This window comes from Durio zibethinus, chromosome 21 (genome assembly GCF_047325235.1).
Source record: "Durio zibethinus cultivar Kanyao isolate XHJ-2024 chromosome 21, ASM4732523v1, whole genome shotgun sequence".
In the NCBI taxonomy this organism is placed as follows: Eukaryota; Viridiplantae; Streptophyta; class Magnoliopsida; order Malvales; family Malvaceae; genus Durio; species Durio zibethinus.
Window position 1 is genome coordinate 3,900,561 of NC_143182.1, and position 20,185 is coordinate 3,920,745.

A 20,185-nucleotide genomic window follows, 5' to 3' on the forward strand; every position below is an offset into this window, starting at 1 on the left:
GACCTGAAGTATTAAAAAAGTTAATGAAAATAAAATGGACATAAAAAATTTTTCTAGTTAATTAAAGTTTGTTATGATTTGTAGTATGAAGACAAAATTTAGAGTGTAACTCTAAGTTGAACATAATAAATAATTTCAGAATAAAATGATTGAGTGATGATGATTTTTTATAGCATAATAGAATTTTTTTTCTCATGTTCGACTGATTCGACCGTTGAACCAATGATTTAGTGACTCGGCCCTTGATTTGAATTAATCTTTTAATTAAATGGTTTATGCAATTAATTCAAAAAATCCATATTGATTCATCAGATTTTTTATTAATCTAGATCAATTAAATATAAATTTTTAAAATAACAAGTTGAATATTATTTTGATTTTTACTCCAATTAACTCAAAAATTGAAACATTTACTGGGATTAAAATAAAAGTATAACATAAATTATTAATTTTTTAACATTAATCGATTTCTTGATGGATCGGGCCGAGCTAAAGCATGGCCTTTTGAATTCTCCCTGATAGCGCAATAGAGATGCAACCGAAGTAGTAACAATTGGATCTTTTTCTTTTGTCTGTTTTAAATTGTAAGACGATTGAAAAAGTTAATTACCACCAACCAAAACACGGCTGTCGGCTGTAGCTCCGGTTTTATGTCTTATAAAACACGAGATTGTCACTGTCTTCCCCCACGTGAACATCCGATAACATGATAAAAATATCTTCCCATTGTTTCGACGTTACAGCCGCTTAAAGTCCAAAATAAACATTTACTCAACCCCGCATGCTTTTTGCCAATGGTCTATCTGTTTCTCTCTCCTGTTTTCTTTAATTCCTTTGTCGTTTTTACACAACCCTTCCAATAATAGGGGGGGTCATCCCAACATCACTTTGCCCTTTTCTTCAACCTGAGTAATGAAGGACATGGCGAGTCCACTGCTGTTTTTGGCTGCCTTCTTGTTACTTCTCACCACTGTTCCCCCAAAGGTATTGTACGACTTTTTTTTTTTTGTTTTCTTAATTTGGGATTGTAAAATCTGTTTCCTTTGATTGTTCTGGGTTCTGATATCTATAACAACCTGTCTTGATCTTTCTCTCTCTAGGTTACCTTGTAAGTCTTCCTCTTCAAAATATTTTCTTTGTGTAGCTTGCTTATATATGATGAAAAGTTGTAACCTAGTTCAACATAAAGTGAAACAATAGTTTTCTCAAGGGAGCCTTTGGGGAAACTTATATTCTGATACTGGATTCTTAGAGAGAATTGCTGTTAGTTTTGCTTAAATCTTTGGCTGCATCATTGGTGTCCTAGATTAGCTATTGATTAGATTGTTATAATTGTGCTTCGAGGGTTCTATATTTCCATTTGTTGCTATATTAGGCATGTATAAAATTTTAAAAGTTGCATTTGGAACTTCGTTGATACTGTATTGTCAGCAGGTGATTGCTGAGGGCCAACTTTCGGAGGTCAAGCTTAACTCTCGAATCCTTCGGGTATTTTCCCAATTGAATGTCTTTAATAAAAAATAAAAAAGGGTTTCTGTAGTCAAATAATAAATCAATAGTTCTTTACTCTCACCATGATCATGTAGGATTCAATTGTAAAACAAGTAAATGAAAACCCTAAGGCTGGATGGGAAGCTGCCCTGAATCCTCGATTTTCTAATTACACAGTAAGTTGGCTACTTGCAGGACCTTGTCAGTCATCTTTTTCTCTCTGAGGCATATGCTTAGCGGACTTGTAATTTTTGGTGCACAGGTTGGCGAGTTTAAGCACCTTCTTGGAGTCAAACCAACTCCCAAGAAGGAACTTCTGGGTATCCCTGTTATAACTCATGACAAATCCTTAAAGATACCGACTAACTTTGATGCTAGAACAGCTTGGCCACAATGTAGCACAATTGGAAGAATTCTTGGTGAGTTATGTTCTGGTTTATAAAATTTTGTGACTTTTGAACAAAGGACTGATGATTTCTTTCTTATGATGTATCAATTCTTGGATTGATTTCCATGTTAAAGATCAGGTAAATCCATTTTCATTCCTCTCAAATCTTTTATCTCACATTTATGTAAATTCTTAGTATGTTAGTTGCTGATGGTTTAGGGTCACTGTGGTTCTTGCTGGGCTTTTGGTGCTGTTGAATCACTATCTGATCGGTTCTGTATCCATTTTGGCATGGTAAATGGAATTTTTTTTTTTTTTTCAGAAAATGAAACAGCATTTACAGTTCATGGCAAATTTTTATGTACTCACAATATATTTCATTGCAGAATATATCTCTTTCTGTTAATGATCTTCTTGCATGTTGTGGCTTTTTATGTGGAAGTGGCTGTGATGGGGGTTATCCAATCTCTGCATGGCGATACTTTGTGCGTGATGGTGTTGTTACTGAGGAGGTATTATGATTACTATAATTATCATAAGTATTCCTGCTTACTGAAGACATATCATCATATTCTTCTTTGTTACTATTATTGCTCTTTAGCCTCTAATCATGGACAATTTGTTTCTTATCTTTAGTTTTATTATGAAAAACTTAAATAATAAGATTGTCTCATTATGAATTCATGATTTCGCACTCTTAAAGTAGACCTTACAAACTTCTTACCTGATCTAGTACTGAAAATTATTGCTTAATTTTGTTTGCCTCTTATTCTCAGTTGGATCTGTTGTTCTCTATTTTGTATTTCTGTTTGGAAATGTACTTTTTCCTCACTAATAAATAGATTCTTCCTCTTGCAGTGTGATCCATACTTTGATGATACTGGTTGTTCTCACCCTGGTTGTGAGCCTGCATATCCTACTCCCAGATGTGTGAAAAAGTGTGTTAATGGAAACCAGGTCTGGAGGCAGTCCAAGCACTTTAGTGTTGGTGCATATAGAATCAACTCAGATTCAGCTGATATCATGGCAGAAGTTTATAAGAATGGACCTGTTGAGGTCTCCTTCACTGTTTATGAGGTAAGGAAAGCACTCGTACTTTTCTAACTGAATTTGCTGCATCTCATGGTGAGCGATTTCAATGTGGTGAGCTTGACTTTGAAATTAGTACTTTTACATGAATCCCAAGCAAGAGCTGGCATCTTTTTGGCCCTTAACTATCAGATTTGTTGTCAGCCATGGTTTTCCTTGACAATTGCTCCTTATTACATATAACTTTAACCCCAAAATGAATGAAAATATAATTATTTAAGAGATATGGTATTTGATGTTCTAGCTTCTTCATGGTATTACAGGATTTTGCTCACTATAAGTCAGGAGTTTACAAACACGTGACTGGCAGTGTTTTGGGAGGTCATGCAGTTAAGCTTATTGGATGGGGAACCTCTGATGATGGGGAGGACTACTGGGTATATTCTGATGGTTTTTTTTTTTCGTCAAATATCTTATAATCATATAATTAATTGAGTTAAATAGTTTGGTATTCTACTTTCTCCCTATTTCAGCTTCTTGCAAACCAGTGGAATAGAGGCTGGGGTGATGTATGTTCTCCATCAAACTTTTCCCAAAAACTATCTTTAGATCGCTTAAATATTAATCATCATATCTTGACTTACAGGATGGTTACTTCAAGATTAGAAGAGGCACAGATGAGTGTGGTATTGAATCTGGCGTGGTAGCTGGTTTGCCTTCCACCAAAAATCTTGTTATAGAGGTTGCTGGTATGGACGCTCTCCAAGATGCTTCATTTTGAGAGTAATTCATTTAGACAGGGCCTACTCATTAATCTATCAGTGCATGAGCTGCCTACTACCATGTTTGATTTTCAAATGTTATGCTTCACCCTGCAAGAACTTCATCCTCTATACATACGTTTTCTGCTTCATCTTTTATAGATAATGTACCCACATGAATTCTGATCAACAGCCACTGTCATTTGGCCTGATAGTTATAATCAGAAATGGCTTGTTACAGCAGGATATGATTTTTTTTTTTTTTTCATTTCCAGTTTGAGAGGATTTTTAACCCTGTTGTTCTCTTTGCCGACCCCCTCTGGTTGTGTGACTGGGTCCTTGGGAACTTGCTATTTGAAACCACGGATTCCTTCTTAAGAAAAAAAAAAAAATTTACAATCAAATTGCCGAAGTCATGATTTTATTGATAATATATGATGATTTTTTTTATTTCGTTCCGAGATTTTTCCCTTTTTTTTATTGGATGAAAGAGATATTTGAGTCCTATTCATAGAATAAAGAGATAAATGCGTGTATTATTAAACCAAATGTTTGGATTCTTTTGAAAAAATTTTATCATGTCATTGTCAAACATAATCACCAACGACAAAATAATGCCCTTTTTGATGAAATACATTTCGACGCTCTTACGCTAGCAAAGTGATGATAAGACATTTGATTATTTTACCCATAGAAATCAGTTTTAACACTGATACGAAAAGTGTGACACAATCAAAGACAACGATACAGCGAGCTCAGAAAATAGGGCAGAAGGAACAGAGTCGTTGAAAACCTAAAGTAAGAAGTGGAGTTCGATTTGACATCTTTTGCGGGCAATTGCTGTTGACTTTCGATAGCCTGACAGAGTGAAGAAAAAGGACAAAAGTATTTAGACAGTACTCCGCAATAATTGTTGATATTCCGTCTTGTTTGAATATTATTAATTTTAATATATTTAATATTAAATTTTATAGTTTTTACTATAAAATAAAAAAAAATCATAAAAAATAAAAGTTTTAGATATTAAAAAAAGGGAACATAATTTTATAACATCTTAAAACAATTGACATATTAAAATTTAATTTTTTATAATTTTTAGTATAAAAAAAGGTACTTGGACATTTTCACTAAAATTATGAGTCATTTTATTTGGATTTATATCATAAATTTGAATTCAATTTTTTTTTATATTACTTGAATATGAATTTCAATTTCAATTTATCATTTACAATCCAACTCTCAATCAGGGTATTTCTGTTTGTGTTATCACAAGTTTTGTACTCTTACATTTCTTCGTGCTTTTGTAACAACTGATTCAGCATTTCGTTAAAAAGTGCTACTTTAACCTGCAAGTTGAATGTGAAGGAGGAAAGTACAAAATTTTCAAATGACAAAAGTTTAGATTTTGAGATGAAAAGAAAAATCGTAATGTAAGAGGCTTTTTCTGAGATTTTTACAATGTTGTGTGTTTTGTCCTTGGGATTTTGAATTGCTTAGATATTTCAAATGTGATGTCTTTACAAACATGTTTTGGACTATGATTTGCTTGGTGTGAAAATTTGAATTATTAATTACTACGATAGTCAAATTGATTTGGATAGTTCATGCTTTGATTTAAGTGTTAAAAAAGAATGCAAACACTTCCACACCAAAGTTCAAATGTTTGAGTCTTTCATGATTTCCTCTTAAAAAAAAAAGGTTAGATTTTGTGTTCCAAAAAGGCATTAAAAAGAATCCAATTGGGAACAAGATCGCCACCTAACCCCCCCCCCCCCCTCTCAGCATGCCATTGTCAAACTAGCTACTGTCTCAGCATTTGTCATGAAGTGCTTTTATTTTCTTCCAATGAAAAAAAAAAAAAAGGGAAATCTGGAAAATATTTTGGAAACCATGCGCTAACCTTTTTGGAAAGCTACATTCTTCTTAAAGCCTTAGAGGATTAATGATTACAGTAATGGGTGTATGAGCCATGGTTTTGTTTTTTAAACAAATCTTATGTGAAACAATGAGCTGAAGATTTTGGTAAGTGATAGATACATTTTGGCTTTGGCATTTTGCGGGAAAGCCGGAAAGTAACATACGACCTTTCTTCTCTCTTGTCAAATTATGAGCACATGTACGGACATGGTTTGGTCTTTAAACAAGAATGTCATCTTAAAAAATCTATCCTGATCTTTATGATTGATAAACATTTTATTCTTTGAAAATCTTATATGCTTAAAAGTTAAGAGAATTTTGCATGGGTTAAACCAGATTGAAAGCTTCTTTCAAACAAGGAAAATCATTTTGGAAGAAAACAAACGTAATAAATAACAAGAGCCAGCTGGGTCTATAAGCGGGACAGGAAAAAAAAAAGCATATTCTCTCGCGCAGGTCTTATCCTGACACTGCCATGCTAGCATTGGCAGCATTTCCATTTACTTTTGATTAATGAGTTACTGAGTTTTGATGAATTTCATTAAAAAAAAAACCCAAAAAAGGACGGGGAAATTTTGTGTCAGCGGGTGGTTTGATTCTTTCTTTTTTTCCTTTTTGAAACCCGAGCAAAGCAAAGAGAGATTAGAAACTAGGGGCTCTCTTCGCGCTTTGCATTTCCCCAAGTTATCCCAAAGAAGAGAAGATTAGGTGAGCAACGGCCAGGGGGGTTGGGGCATCGAAGGCCAGCGGAAAAAAAAAAAAAATCCAACTGTACTCCGCCTTCGCCAGACACGTTTTAGCCACAGACATAATGAAATATCAAATATTTTAATTATTGAAAAGATTTAGATTAAATAAAATAATAATAATTCATAGTAATTCTCTAAAGACACGTCTTTCACGTTGCAACTGCGTTCGGGAAGGAAAAAATAATAATAACATCACTCCGTCTTTGGATGGATTGATACAAGAAGGCCCCCTTTTTTATCTCTCTGTTCTGTTTTTGTGGTTTTAAGTCGACAAATGCCCCAATAAAATCATCCATCTTTTTTCCTTCCATATCTCTTTAGCGGCTATCCTTTCCTTTCCTTTCCTTTCTCATCGTCCGAAGCTAAAAACTTTTTCTTTTTTCTCTTTTCTTTTTGTGTCATTGGTTAATATCAAGGAAAAGGGTCTAGTTCCAATCTGGAAAGTATTGAAAGTGAATTTTGTTCATTCCACTTCCAATATCTCTTCACCCTTTTTCTTGGCATTGTCTCCAGTGAAACCTTTTCTTTTTCTGGCATTGGGTTCCCTATAATCATCAAGAAACAAGTATAGTTGGAATCTTGGGAGGGATTTAAGTGAATTTTTTTCTCTTTACTTTTCTCTTTGCATTGTATTCTCAAGTAAAAAACTGTTTTTTTTCCTTTTATATTCTGGTATTGGGTTCCTTAGAAATTTGAAGGAAAAGGGTAAAGTTGGAATCTTGAGGAGGATTGAAGTGTTTTGCATGAGAAGATGTCGATACCAAAGGAGCCAGAGCAAGTGATGAAGATGAGAGGAGGATCGGTGTTGGGTAAAAAGACCATTCTCAAGAGCGACCATTTCCCTGGATGCCAAAACAAGCGCTTGTCTCCCCAGATCGATGGTGCTCCCAATTACCGTCAGGTTCTTTACCTTAATTATATTTTTTCTCTTTCTAGAGATTTCTTTTGCTACATTTTTGTTTTCGAGAATTGATAGGAAGGAGCATCTAATTTCAAATTTTGCCTTTTTAGCTGGAGTTCTTATCTTTTTATTTACTGCTTTCTTGGACATCTTATCTAAAAAACAGAAGGGATTGCAAGATATGTGCCTATTGTTTTCAGGAAAAAAAAAAGGAATTGAGAATTAATTATGAACTTTGTTTATCCTCATATTGGCACTCCAGCCGTAATTATGAAATCTTTCACTCAATTTATTCTTATTACTTTCTTTCAGTTAACATTTTGATTATGTCCACATGTCTATTTAACAAGTTTGTCTGGACACAATAACACGTTAATAAGTGAAAGGGGAAAATAGTTGATGTCCTTCCTAGTGAATTGCTCATATTGTATATTGCTTAGAATTACAAAAACTGGGGGACTAATATCATAGGTGACTTAAGTTCTAATTGTATTATTAGACTGACTTATTAAATTTCATGGCTTACTATGCCCTTAGTTTCATCTTAACTGTTATATTTCATGTATCTCTTTAAGTATCTTTTATGATGTGGATGCTGCCATTCTTGCATATTAGAGCACCAGTTTGAATGGATAACTCTTAGTTTATGGCATGATCTGGTTAAGTTTCATGTTTTTTTAACTGTTTTCCTTTGCCTTTTATTTTTGGTCTGCTATTAACAGGCAGATTCATTGCGTGTTCATGGTGTTGCAATTCCAACAATTGTTGGAATTCAAAATGTTCTTAAGCATATTGGAGCCCAAAAAGATGGGAAGCAAGCACGTGTTCTTTGGATTAGTCTTCGGGAGGAACCGGTAAAATGAAATCTCCACAATTGATTTCTGTTTGTTGAAAAGTGTGTGGACAGACTTCTTTTTTTAGTTGACATTTGGGATACTTTGATTGTCTACTGAAAACATGATGCTTTTATCAAAATAATTTTGAGAATTGTACCTGGCTGAACCTGCTTCATCTAATAAACAATTATTCTCTTATGCATTCTGTCGATACCAGTTGCCATAGATGCTAGGCCAACTAATAGATTTAGGTTGTAGGTCTTTGTTACTGTCATCTCAAATCAGTTGCCTTCATTCCATACCAAGAAAGGTTCTTTTTTTTTTTTTATCATAATGTTGATGAATTAACTTGGAACTATCAGTTCTCTCCTTCACACCCCCATCCTCCAAAAAAGAAAACATTTTTTTTTTTGCCAACAGAAAAATCATATCTTATTGCTTGTTATGGTGTTGCTGATGATATATTAGAAGTACAATACATGCATTCATTATTCATCAAAAACTTTATAATGAAGACCTTGATTGTGGTGCACATCTTGTTTTTACACTTTTTAAGAGATTGCAAATTGCTCAATTTGCTTATTCTAATTTATATATAATTTCTTTGAACTTAAATAGGTAGTGTATATTAATGGGCGTCCCTTTGTTTTGCGTGATGTGGAAAGGCCCTTCTCAAACCTTGAATATACGGTATGTTAGCATAAGTAAACTTTATACGTATTCATCTATTTTTGACATCTGGTTTCTGGCTTTATTATTGTCATTTTTTTTTAATTTCATGAACTACTGCATTCTGGAAACTGTGATGTAATGTTTTTACTTGCGAACTTAGTGCTAATAAGACATCAAATGCACTCACCATGTGGGAGCATTGAGTAGATAATGCAAATGGTAGCAATAGAATGCCTTGGTAGCTCTAATATGTGTGCTTTAGAGTTAGTGTTTCTATTATCAACTATTCATCGTGAAGAGTTTTTAGTTTACTTTGTCCCATGTGAGTATATGATGCTGAATTATTAAAGAGAAATTGTGGTTTTAAAGTATCATATCAATACTCATATTATGCAGTGTGCATGTTCGTGCTAAAGGCCGCTGGTATGTACCTTGTGTCTTTATTGTTAATTTGATCATAGCCTTTATATTGAATAGGGAATCAACAGGGATAGAGTTGAGCAAATGGAATCTCGATTAAAGGAAGATATTCTGATGGAAGCTGCAAGGTATTTTCTTCGGTTGCATATTTCATTTATTGTGACTTGTAAATGTTCCTTTGCTATCTTTACCAATGGTTGCCCTGCCCTGCATGATAGCAAATTTTATTTGGAAATTTGACATAGCAGATATGGAAATAAGATCCTTGTCACTGATGAACTGCCAGATGGTCAGATGGTGGACCAGTGGGAACGAGTATCCTGTGATTCTGTGAAGACACCATTAGAGGTATAAGATTTGGAAGTAAGAAAACGTGACTGATTTGCCAAAATTTTGAATCATCATCTCAATCTCATTTTTTGGGTGTTTCACTGTTATAGGTTTATGAGGAATTGCAACTTGAAGGATATCTGGTTGACTATGAGCGTGTGCCTATAACAGATGAAAAATCACCGAAGGAGCTGGATTTTGATATTCTGGTGAGTTCCATGTTATTGGCCTTATTCTGCTTGTTGATTTGAATAATTAAAATTTTGTTTTCTTTATTTAAAAACATGGGTTAATGTGGACAACTTTTCTGATGAGTTGAATTTTTAATTGTTAAATTATAACTTACCATAATTTTGTTTTGGTCTGGTAATACAGTTTGACTGCAACTTTCCTTTAACAGCAATGGTGGTAGGCTCTTGATAGATTGAATTTTCTGTGAGTTTTGCTCTTGGGTTGATTGATTGGAAATCTGTGTGTACTTTTCCTCCCCCCTCTCCGTTGAGCTCAGTGGCTTGTTTAAAAACACGTTGAAGTGCTGCAAAAGGATTCATATAGATAACAAAATTTCTCGTTTTCATTTAGAAGGTTCTCGTATTAAGAAAGAAGTGTAATATTGGGGAGAAGCTTACTTATTTTCATGTTTTACATGATGTCATGACTATAGTGACTCCAAATCTTGGTTTTTAACTTTAAACTAAAGATCATCATAGAAGTGCCATATTGCTGCTCGGATATCTTCTATATGGAAGCCTTGGTTACAACCATGGCAGTATTTCTCTGTTTGATAAAATTCTTAAAAATTGTGACTTTAATTTGATGGTTGTTATATTTCATTTTGTGCATAATGGACACATAGATATGAAGTCAATCTCGAGGTTTTTTTATTATTAATATGTAAGCTTTAACATCTGAACATTGCACTTTGCTTATAATGTATTTTGTTATCTATCTCTTCCTTTCTCTTTCCAGGTTAATAAAATTTCTCAAGCTGACATAAGCGCAGAGATTATTTTTAATTGTCAAATGGGACGAGGAAGAACAACTACTGGCATGGTGATTGCAACTATGGTTTATCTCAACAGAATTGGAGCTTCTGGTAATTGTGCCCCTTTATTTATGCAATTTTAATGCTAACAAGCTACATATTTTCTACTTTTTATGCCATCCCAATTATCAAGATAAATATCTTAATTACTCGATTGGGATATTCAGATTTTTTTTTTGCTTGAATTTACTCATTTCATATGTTTGATTTGCGCTGATTTTCTTGTGCCTATACTGACTTCATAATAAACATACTAAGACATAGGTCATTCACTTGATCTAGGTCAATACATGTAACATTGTGACTGAAATTGATTTGGTGTTGGAAGAAGGAAGGGGATTCCTCGTCTTTTCTCACGTTGCATTGGTCAATCAAATCTAACCAGAGTGTAACATGTCCTTAACAGAGAAAAGCTTTCAAGAGAGATATACAAGAGAATTATCTGATTCCTTTTTTTCTTGTATTAAAAATTTTCAACTTCATTTAGTCAATGATAACATGCTTCCTTGAGTGCAGTTGTTGACCAGATTTGTTATCTAATATAGTATTAGATTGAATACTTTTGACAATTTATGACTAGTAGATATATTTGATCCTTATAGTAGTGATTTGAATTTGTAGCTCCATGTAAGAGAATCCTCTTATATTTGAAAAGGTACCAAAATTGCCGAGGTGGAGTGAAGTATTGTTGGTAATTTGTAAACTTGAATGGACTTATTATATAGCTATGTGTTGTCTTATAATTTTTCAGCTATGCTTCCTGGTAAACATAATAAACTATTTATTATGAAGCAAAATTTGTTTGTTTCATTTCAAGAAAGATGATTTCTACTCACTTCTAAGATTTCTACTCAGTTCTTTTTAAAATCTTTTGGATTTTCTTCTTTGAAGGTTAATATTATTAGGAGTTAAAGGTAAGGCTAAGTGCCCTTAGGAGCCATTTAGAGAACTAGAGTAAAATAGACAAAGAGAAGCATGTGATTGACTACTTTGGTATGGTTGACTGGAAGTTGAAAACAGAAAACCTTTATGAGTTATAAAGTTAATTTGTTCTCTGTTGAACGTTCTAGCATGAATTTATGTTGTGTCCTCGGTTAAAGAGTCTGGATGAAGCTGCAACATTGGGACATAGAATTCTTTTAATTAAATTTTTGGAAAAAAAATACCATGCAAGATGATCCTCCATGTTATAGACAGAAGGTTCTAGGAACATCTTTCTAAAATCATAACTAGGTTTGCATCAAAGTTGTTATTATATATTCATTAAACTGCTTTGTGAACTGCCGTCAGATATTATTTGACCTTATTTACTTAAATGTGTGTAATGTAAATCTATAACTGCATTAAATGTAACCTATTCTGATTTTTCTAATGTTTTTATATCTAACAACATAGGCATTCCAAGAAACAATTCCATAGGGAGAGTTTTTGAGTATGGTTCTAATGTCACTGACAATCTACCCAATTTGGAGGATGCAGTTCGGAGAGGAGAATATGCAGTCATAAGAAGCCTGATTCGGGTCCTAGAGGTATTTAATACCACTACCTGCTCTTGGTTGATTCTTTAACATTCTCTTGAGTCTTTTTTCTTATAGATAGTGACATTCCTTTAGGGTGGTGTAGAAGGGAAAAGACAAGTGGACAAGGTCATTGACAAATGTGCTTCCATGCAGGTATGGCTTTCTAAGCATCCCATGTCATTCAGGTTTAGCTTCCAAGTCTAAACTTAATGCGGGTCTTTGTTTGAGATTAAACTTCTACCAAGCAGACAATTGCCATAATTCCTTCATAGTTACAAGATTTTATTATCTTTATCTGCAAGGCCTATTAAATTTTATCATAGGTGAATACAACTCACAGATGTGTTGCTTTAAATGCAAGTACAGAATTTAAGAGAAGCAATTGCCACATATCGCAATAGTATTCTTCGTCAGCCAGATGAGATGAAGCGAGAAGCATCCCTTTCATTTTTTGTGGAGTACTTGGAGAGATATTACTTTCTTATATGCTTTGCTGTATATATTCATTCGGAGAGGGAAGCTCTTCGTTCTAGTTCCTCTGATCATACCAGTTTTGCTGACTGGATGAAAGCAAGGCCAGAGCTATATAGCATTATTCGCAGGTAAAGATATAAATGGAAAAGTGTTGAAAAGAATTTTCCTGTTTTAATTTCAGGACTCATGCTAAATCCTTTATGATACTGATATTACACTTACAGAAGCAGTAGAGACACAAGTATTATTTAAGACTACATTTAAGGGTCATATGTGGAGTTAAATTGAGCAGACATTGCGAGAGACATGATTGAGAATTAACTGATATTAATGTGTCTGCAGAAGCTGAGCTGCCTGAACATCTGAATCTTGCCCTGTCTATGTCATCAATTCTTATCATTTATTTATGATAATGTGATTACCATTTATTTTTGGTGGGTGCTTCTGATACTTCATGTCATTGCCTTCTAAATGCTTGATTCGGGCTCAATTGAACTAGTGCCCTGTTGAATAGAAGTTGCTTTGTTGGTTAAATAAACATCAAGACTGATTCTAATTCAGCCATTTGATTTTGAGTTGATGTTGGATGTGTCAGCAACAAGTTGCTTCTCTCCAACCCCATTTTTTTTTTCTGTGTTCATTTGTTTCAGGGAATTGTTTTAGTAAAGAAAGGGACCGGTCAGGGTAATTGCCTTAATAGCAATTCAATATGCTTATAAAATTATGTTGGGTAAATGCCAAACCTGACCTGCATTGTTAAAGTTCATTTTCTCACTGTTAGTATGATACTAAATTTGCTGTCCAATTCAGTTTAAAAGAAAATATGGATTTTGCTTTGGCACATGCATTAATTGGCAATGTATTGTTTCAGGTTGCTTCGGAGAGATCCAATGGGTGCACTTGGATATTCTAGTTTGAAGCCATCTTTGACAAAGATTGTTGAATCTGCTGATGGTCGCCCTCATGAAGTGGGTGTAGTTGCTGCTCTGAGGAATGGTGAGGTTCTTGGGAGCCAAACTGTCCTAAAAAGTGACCACTGTCCTGGTTGTCAAAATGCAAGCTTGCCAGAGAGAGTAGAGGGTGCTCCTAATTTCAGGGAGGTTCCTGGGTTTCCAGTTTATGGAGTTGCAAATCCAACTATTGATGGAATTCGATCTGCCATTCAAAGGATTGGCAGCTCCAAAGGTGGCCGTCCAGTTTTTTGGCACAATATGCGGGAAGAACCAGTCATCTACATTAATGGAAAGCCATTTGTTCTCCGTGAGGTTGAAAGACCCTATAAAAACATGTTGGAATACACGGTAAATTATGTTTACGTCTTGCTATATCCGTTAAAATTTGTTGAGGATCTCTCTGGAGAAGCTTTGGGCACAGAAGGATCTCTAGTTAAGATGTTTCACATGCTTTATTGTATGAGTTATTGTGCTTACGGTACCATCAGTACTGGTTTATTGCTCATTGTCATCATATTATATTTGTTGAAAGGAAATTAATTGATTCATTTCCATGTCGCCTGTCAACATTTTTCTGAATACTGCAGTGGAGTTTCAAGGGAAAGGCATTTTGTTGAAGCATGTGATGCCCAGCCATCCTGACTGTTTATTGCTTAATTGAATATTTTATTCCTCTGCAGTCATATTTAAGAAATAGGCCAAGCATGTTATAAACACAGAAGGTCTTAAAATTTCTTAGATACTAGGACGTGGATGCAGACACTAACTTAATGCATTTATATATCATCATGAGATAGTAGGGATATGTTTTTTATTCCAACAAGGCAGTAAAAATGATATGGACCTTCCTACTACTTTCTAGTGTTCATCAGGAATATTCCACTCAAGGAATTAAAATGAACTATACTCCTAGAATGGACAAATCTGAATTGTGTTCGTTAGAAATATAATCATTGGATTGTTGGTAATTGATTTAAATATTTATACTTATACCTGAAATAAACATGGCTCTTTCCAAAAGACTACCTATTTCTTTGGTACACGCAAATTGTTTTTGAATCCCTCCTGCCCCATCCCCCTGGGACGAAAAGGACCAAGTATTACTGGAGTCTTAATTGATACCTGCATTCAGGGAATTGATCGTGAGAGAGTGGAGAGAATGGAAGCTCGATTGAAGGAAGATATCCTGCGAGAAGCTGAACGCTATGAAGGTGCTATAATGGTCATTCATGAGACAGATGGTGGGCAAATATTTGATGCTTGGGAACATGTCAACTCTGGTTCTATACAAACTCCACTGGAGGTTTTTAAATGCTTAGAGGATGATGGTTTTCCCATTAAGTATGCACGTGTGCCCATTACTGATGGCAAAGCTCCCAAAAGTTCTGACTTTGATACACTAGCTGCAAACATTGCTTCTGCTTCAAAGGATGCTGCTTTTGTATTCAATTGCCAGGTATTTCATTTTGAAAATGGATTTGATGTACTTTGTGGATTAGCAGATGCTTATTTAGTTTTTCTGTTTGCCTTTTTTCCCCACTTTAACCTAAATGTCATTGTTCCCTTTCTTTCATAGATGGGTAGAGGGAGGACAACGACTGGAACTGTAATAGCTTGCCTTGTAAAGCTTCGTATTGATTATGGGAGACCAATTAAAGTCCTGTTTGATGAGATGAACCATGAACAGCCAGATGGGAGCTCCTCAAGTGGTGAAGAAAGTGGAAGTAACTCCATTAGATCGACCTCTTGCACTGTTAAAGAAAGAAATAAAAATGAGCAAGGCCGTGCTTTTGGCATCGATGATATCCTACTGTTGTGGAAGATAACAAGATTATTTGATAATGGGGTGGAGTGCCGTGAGGCATTAGATGCAATTATTGATAGATGTTCAGCACTCCAGAACATACGAGAAGCAGTTCTGCAGTACAGGAAGGTATTCAACCAACAGCATGTTGAGCCGAGGGTGAGGAGAGTAGCATTGAACCGTGGAGCTGAGTATTTAGAACGTTACTTTCGTTTAATTGCTTTTGCTGCATATCTTGGAAGTGAAGCATTTGACGGGTTTTGTGGACAAGGAGAATGCATGATGACATTTAAGAATTGGTTGCACCAGAGACCAGAGGTCCAATCAATGAAATGGAGTATAAGATTAAGGCCTGGCCGATTTTTCACTGTCCCTGTAAATCATCTTCTCTGTCTAGAATCAAGTCACAGGCTTAATGAATACATTGTTTCTAAGATTGTCATATTTTTAATATATTTTTATATATTGTTTTGAATATGCTTGTGTAACTAATTTTGCTTTTTGAATACAGGAGGAGTTGAGAGCACCACATGAATCCCAACATGGGGATGCTGTGATGGAGGCCATTGTGAAGGCACGTAATGGTTCTGTTTTAGGAAAAGGCTCTATACTTAAAATGTACTTCTTTCCTGGTCAGCGAACTTCCAGCCATATCCAAATTCATGGTGCACCACATGTTTTTAAGGTATGCTCAAAAGAAAAATGACTTTCTTGAGATTGGTATGCCATAAGTTAAGGCCATCTAATTATTTAGGTCATTCTAGAATGGATATATTTAGTTTTCTCATAGATGCTTTAAAAGTTATTTTTTTATAATAAATGTTGTCAATAAGATAGTTACTTAAATCTGCCTGCTTCTTTGCAGTAAAGCAAGTCTAAATTTATCTTTTCAAGCATTGATTTTGAGGTTACTGGAATATGAGATGTAACAGCTTACTCAATGTGGTTCGTCAAATTGTGTCAAGATTTAATTTTTCTTCTCAGTGGTAAACAGAAATAAGTTTTTTTCTTTTTTCTACCTTTTTTTTCTCCGCTTTTAGACTTGCTTGTAATAGATTGACTTCTTTCTATTTAGGGTTGCATTTACTGAATGTGTTAGTACAGTTCAGTTCCTCTTATCCTATCTTAAATCTCTAGGTGTCACAAGTACGCAACAAGCATGCATGTTCTTGTTTCTAAGCTATATAAAATGATTAAAAATGGCAAAACCCTTATATTATATGCTTTTGAACCTGTTTGTACCAGGTGGATGGATACCCTGTTTATAGCATGGCAACTCCAACAATTATTGGTGCTAAAGAGATGCTAGCATATCTAGGTGCCAAGTCCAACGCAGAAGGAGTTGCTGGTCCGAAAGTGGTGGTAACTGATCTGAGAGAAGAGGCAGTTGTGTATATTAATGGCACGGCATTTGTACTGAGGGAGTTAAATAAGCCTGTTGATACCCTAAAGCATGTCGGAATTACTGGCCCTCTAGTATGTCATCATGAATGTGATTTATTGTTTATTGTAAGTTATCTATCACCGATTACTTCAGCCAACTTCTTGCATTGTGACCATAATGCAGGTGGAACACATGGAGGCACGGCTAAAGGAAGATATATTGTTTGACGTTGGACAATCTGGTGGTCGAATGCTTTTACACCGTGAGGAATATAGCCCATCATCAAATCAGTCCAGTGTTGTAGGATACTGGGAAAACATCTATTCCGATGATGTGAAGACACCTGCTGAAGTATATGCTGCTCTAAAAGATGAGGGGTATAATATCACATATAGGAGGATACCATTAACTAGAGAGAGGGAGGCTTTGGCTTCTGATGTGGATGAAATCCAGAACTGTCAAGATGAGTAAGTATCATCATATCTAGACAGTGCTTCATTCATCGTTCTATTAAAGTTATTCCTACGAAGTTATTGTTGCATCTGGTTCTACCCACATCAGTACATGCATGCGTGCAACTGTATGTCTAGGTTGGGGCTATCTACCGACTAACATAGTTATAACTCAGAATATTTTGTAGTAGCTGATTTTTAGGTGAGTGATATGTGATGTGGCTGGCTTTATGATTATTTTGGGAAATTATGAAACAATCTAAAATGTTTTCAATATAAATGTATATCTTTTATTAGTTTGAAAGAAAGTTCTCTTCAAGGGTGAGGGGGAGGACAATAAATGCCGAGCTGCCCTCATTTTGTTAAGAAATTGCTATTGCCAACTAAAATGCCCTCGTAGTTTTAAAAAAGCCAAAAGCATCCACCAAAGATCTTTTTTTTTTTCAAGACTAGATTTATTAACATCAGGACCTCTTCGATTTATGATACCAAGTATTGAAGAAGTATTTTCTTTTGTTATTGGTTAAGTAGGCCTTGAGGTAAAGATATTTTCTTTTTTAACAAAAAAAAAAAAAAAAAGAGAAGGAACTGTAATCATGCATATGTTCTAAAGTGGTTCCTTTGAATTAAATCATTGTTCTGAAGCTGCAATGATGTCTTCCTCAGCTCCGCAGGGTGTTACCTTTATGTATCACATACTGGATTTGGAGGAGTTGCATACGCAATGGCAATCATCTGCTGCAGACTTGATGCCAAGGTGAACTTTGCAACAAATAGTGTTACACAATCAATGGCTGATGCACATCTACATTGTACACCTGAACAAAGCTTGCCATCCTGGACTTCTGAAGAAGAAGCACGAAGGATGGGTGATTACCGCGACATACTAAGCCTTATAAGAGTTCTCATGCATGGTCCCAAAAGCAAAGCAGATGTTGATATCATTATTGAAAGGTCTGTCTCACTTCTTTTTCTGTTTTCTGTTTAGTTATATTTTTAAAGAATTGGAATGAAGTTTATCTTCTCACAATTTTGCAATACCAGCAATATTTATAATCAGATTAGTGATTGAGAAGGTCCAGAAAGGTAAAATAATGGATTATTCTGCTGATCTTTATTTTACCATTTTCTTTTTTGGACTCCGTTGAACTTTTCCCTCCAGTTACTTGTTTGATTTCTTATTTCATGGCTTTTATTTTATTTCATATTTTTGGGCAGTCAATTTTTTTCTTCCCCAAGTCATTTAACTAGCCATTTATTGGCTTCTTTTTTTTGTACCCTTTGATGGCGCTGAGTTTTTTTTCCATTCTTGTGAAGGTGTTCTGGTGCAGGGCATTTACGAGATGATATCCTTCATTATAGTAAGGAACTTGAGGAGGTCCCCAATGATGACGATGAGCTTCGAGCATACCTCATGGATATGGGCATTAAGGCGTTAAGGTAAGCTTGCATGGTGCATCTAAGCAATTGGATTTTACTGCATTTACCGAGTGGCTTTGCTTAATTAGTCTTTGCTGTTTGATATGATAGGTTCAGCTTCAAGGTCATGGTCCTCTAAACCAAGCATTAGGGTTGTTTTTTTTTTTTTGGTCAAGCATGGTCCTCTTTAGTTAGTTATTGCTAATGAAACTTGATGATGCTAAAGTTGCTCCTTTTTTTATCATTGTTTTATGGTTTAATAATTGTAGCATGCATGCTAGATTGAGGTTAGGTTGGTGCTTATTGTTGAGAAAAGCTGTTGTTACAGAAGATCTGAAGCCTGGTGTTTGTTTTCATCATCCATAAACTTTGTACTATTTGTTTTACATGCAGGCGTTACTTTTTCCTAATCACGTTCCGGTCATACCTATACTGCACATCTCCAACTGAGACAAAATTCACATCTTGGATGGATGCAAGGCCTGAACTTGGACATCTCTGTAATAATCTTAGAATCGATAAATAATTATATAATTCTTTTCAAAATTCATATGAATGTATGTATGTATGTATGTATATATGTATGTATGTATGTACAGGTGTCAATGCCTATTTCGTAGTTTCTTGCCCCTCCACTTTTCCCATTCCCACCAGTGTATGATCAATTGCTTTACATCAAGAGGGTTGGTGATCTGGTGATGAGATTTGTGAAGGCTTTTCTCTTAGTTTGAGTTAGGGAACTTAGCAGGTTAAAGCCCTTCAAAAGACTAGGGGTGATTCTCCAACTGCGATTGCCTAGATTCCTGAAGTAGAAAGAGTAAGAGACAGTTTCTCTTGCTCAAATTTATATATATATTGGCAACTGTAGAACAAGTTGAGACTAATATAGCAAATTAATCCAAATATTTGGTAGCCAGCAACAGTTTTGTTTGTCATTTTTCTAATTATAGAACTGTACTTTTGTGGGTTGTAATAATATACTACAAGTATGGCTGAAGTATGGCTAAATGTCATTTTATTTATTATTTCATATTTTCATTATCACATTTTCTATTACATACGATACCATACTTTTTAAGTTGGTACTGTTTTTTTTTTTTTTTTTTTTTCTAATTTTTAATTATGAAACAATTTTTAATAGAATTTTTTATTGAATATTTTTAATTGCCCCAAATTTTGAAGTGTGATGATAAATTTGCTCCAATATTAAAAGTATAATAATATGTTTTGAAATTTTTGGAACTTAGTCGTTACGAATCTTATTTTTAAAAATTTTTTACTTTCATAATTTTAACAAAAATAGTAATCAAAATTAAATGTATTCGACTCAAAAAAATCGGTGTAAGATAAACGTAAGCAAAATAATAGATGCTGTAAGTCATAAATTGCATATAAATTATTTTATAATATTACAAACGAATGCATTATGTATAATTAATTTTTTCTAAAATAAATTTATTTTTAATTTTTAACAAATTAAAAATACATATACATAGATTTGATATCTATAAACAAAAAATTAAAATATTAATCATAACACCATGATATATATATATATATTTACATACATGAACTGTATCTAAACATTTACGTTAATCAACTATTGAATTCAACAATGAATTTTAAAATTATATTTAATT

General features: G+C 34.4%; 2 protein-coding genes across 7 annotated transcripts; both read left to right on the forward strand.

Moving 5' to 3' along the window:
• The first annotated feature begins 890 nt into the window (after positions 1 to 890).
• Positions 891 to 3,922, forward strand: LOC111304909 (cathepsin B-like protease 2). The gene is made up of 11 exons (XM_022901937.2): positions 891 to 984; positions 1,435 to 1,488; positions 1,587 to 1,667; positions 1,754 to 1,910; positions 2,014 to 2,018; positions 2,099 to 2,173; positions 2,266 to 2,391; positions 2,738 to 2,956; positions 3,232 to 3,345; positions 3,442 to 3,477; positions 3,555 to 3,922. Exons 1-11 carry the CDS (start codon positions 913 to 915, stop codon positions 3,687 to 3,689), a joined length of 1,074 nt encoding a protein of 357 aa, XP_022757672.2. The 5' UTR covers positions 891 to 912; the 3' UTR covers positions 3,690 to 3,922.
• Positions 3,923 to 6,549: 2,627 nt separating this feature from the next.
• On the forward strand, positions 6,550 to 19,575 carry LOC111304912 (metal ion-binding protein). 6 transcript variants are annotated; one of them, XM_022901942.2, is made up of 19 exons: positions 6,550 to 7,236; positions 7,959 to 8,090; positions 8,691 to 8,762; positions 9,222 to 9,292; positions 9,413 to 9,512; positions 9,605 to 9,703; positions 10,464 to 10,590; positions 11,935 to 12,068; positions 12,153 to 12,212; positions 12,426 to 12,661; positions 13,405 to 13,834; positions 14,619 to 14,942; positions 15,063 to 15,665; positions 15,802 to 15,975; positions 16,536 to 16,766; positions 16,858 to 17,141; positions 17,793 to 18,080; positions 18,444 to 18,566; positions 18,939 to 19,575. In XM_022901942.2, exons 1-19 carry the CDS (start codon positions 7,087 to 7,089, stop codon positions 19,069 to 19,071), a joined length of 3,771 nt encoding a protein of 1,256 aa, XP_022757677.2. In that variant the 5' UTR covers positions 6,550 to 7,086; the 3' UTR covers positions 19,072 to 19,575. The 6 variants fall into 6 exon arrangements, with proteins under 6 accessions (XP_022757677.2, XP_089606805.1, XP_089606806.1 ...); XM_089750679.1 differs by having other exon boundaries at positions 12,019 to 12,068; XM_089750680.1 differs by having other exon boundaries at positions 6,550 to 7,231.
• The last annotated feature ends 610 nt before the right edge of the window (positions 19,576 to 20,185 follow it).

Coding starts and splice junctions, on each gene's coding strand:
- LOC111304912 (XM_022901942.2), top strand. CDS start 7,087: ATGTCGATACCAAAGGAGCCAGAGCAAGTGATGAAGATGAGAGGAGGA. Junction 8,091..8,690: donor TTAGTCTTCGGGAGGAACCG/GTAAAATGAAAT, acceptor GAACTTAAATAG/GTAGTGTATATTAATGGGCG. Junction 17,142..17,792: donor ATCCAGAACTGTCAAGATGA/GTAAGTATCATC, acceptor TGTCTTCCTCAG/CTCCGCAGGGTGTTACCTTT.
- LOC111304909 (XM_022901937.2), top strand. CDS start 913: ATGAAGGACATGGCGAGTCCACTGCTGTTTTTGGCTGCCTTCTTGTTA. Junction 985..1,434: donor TCACCACTGTTCCCCCAAAG/GTATTGTACGAC, acceptor TATTGTCAGCAG/GTGATTGCTGAGGGCCAACT. Junction 3,346..3,441: donor ATGATGGGGAGGACTACTGG/GTATATTCTGAT, acceptor TCCCTATTTCAG/CTTCTTGCAAACCAGTGGAA.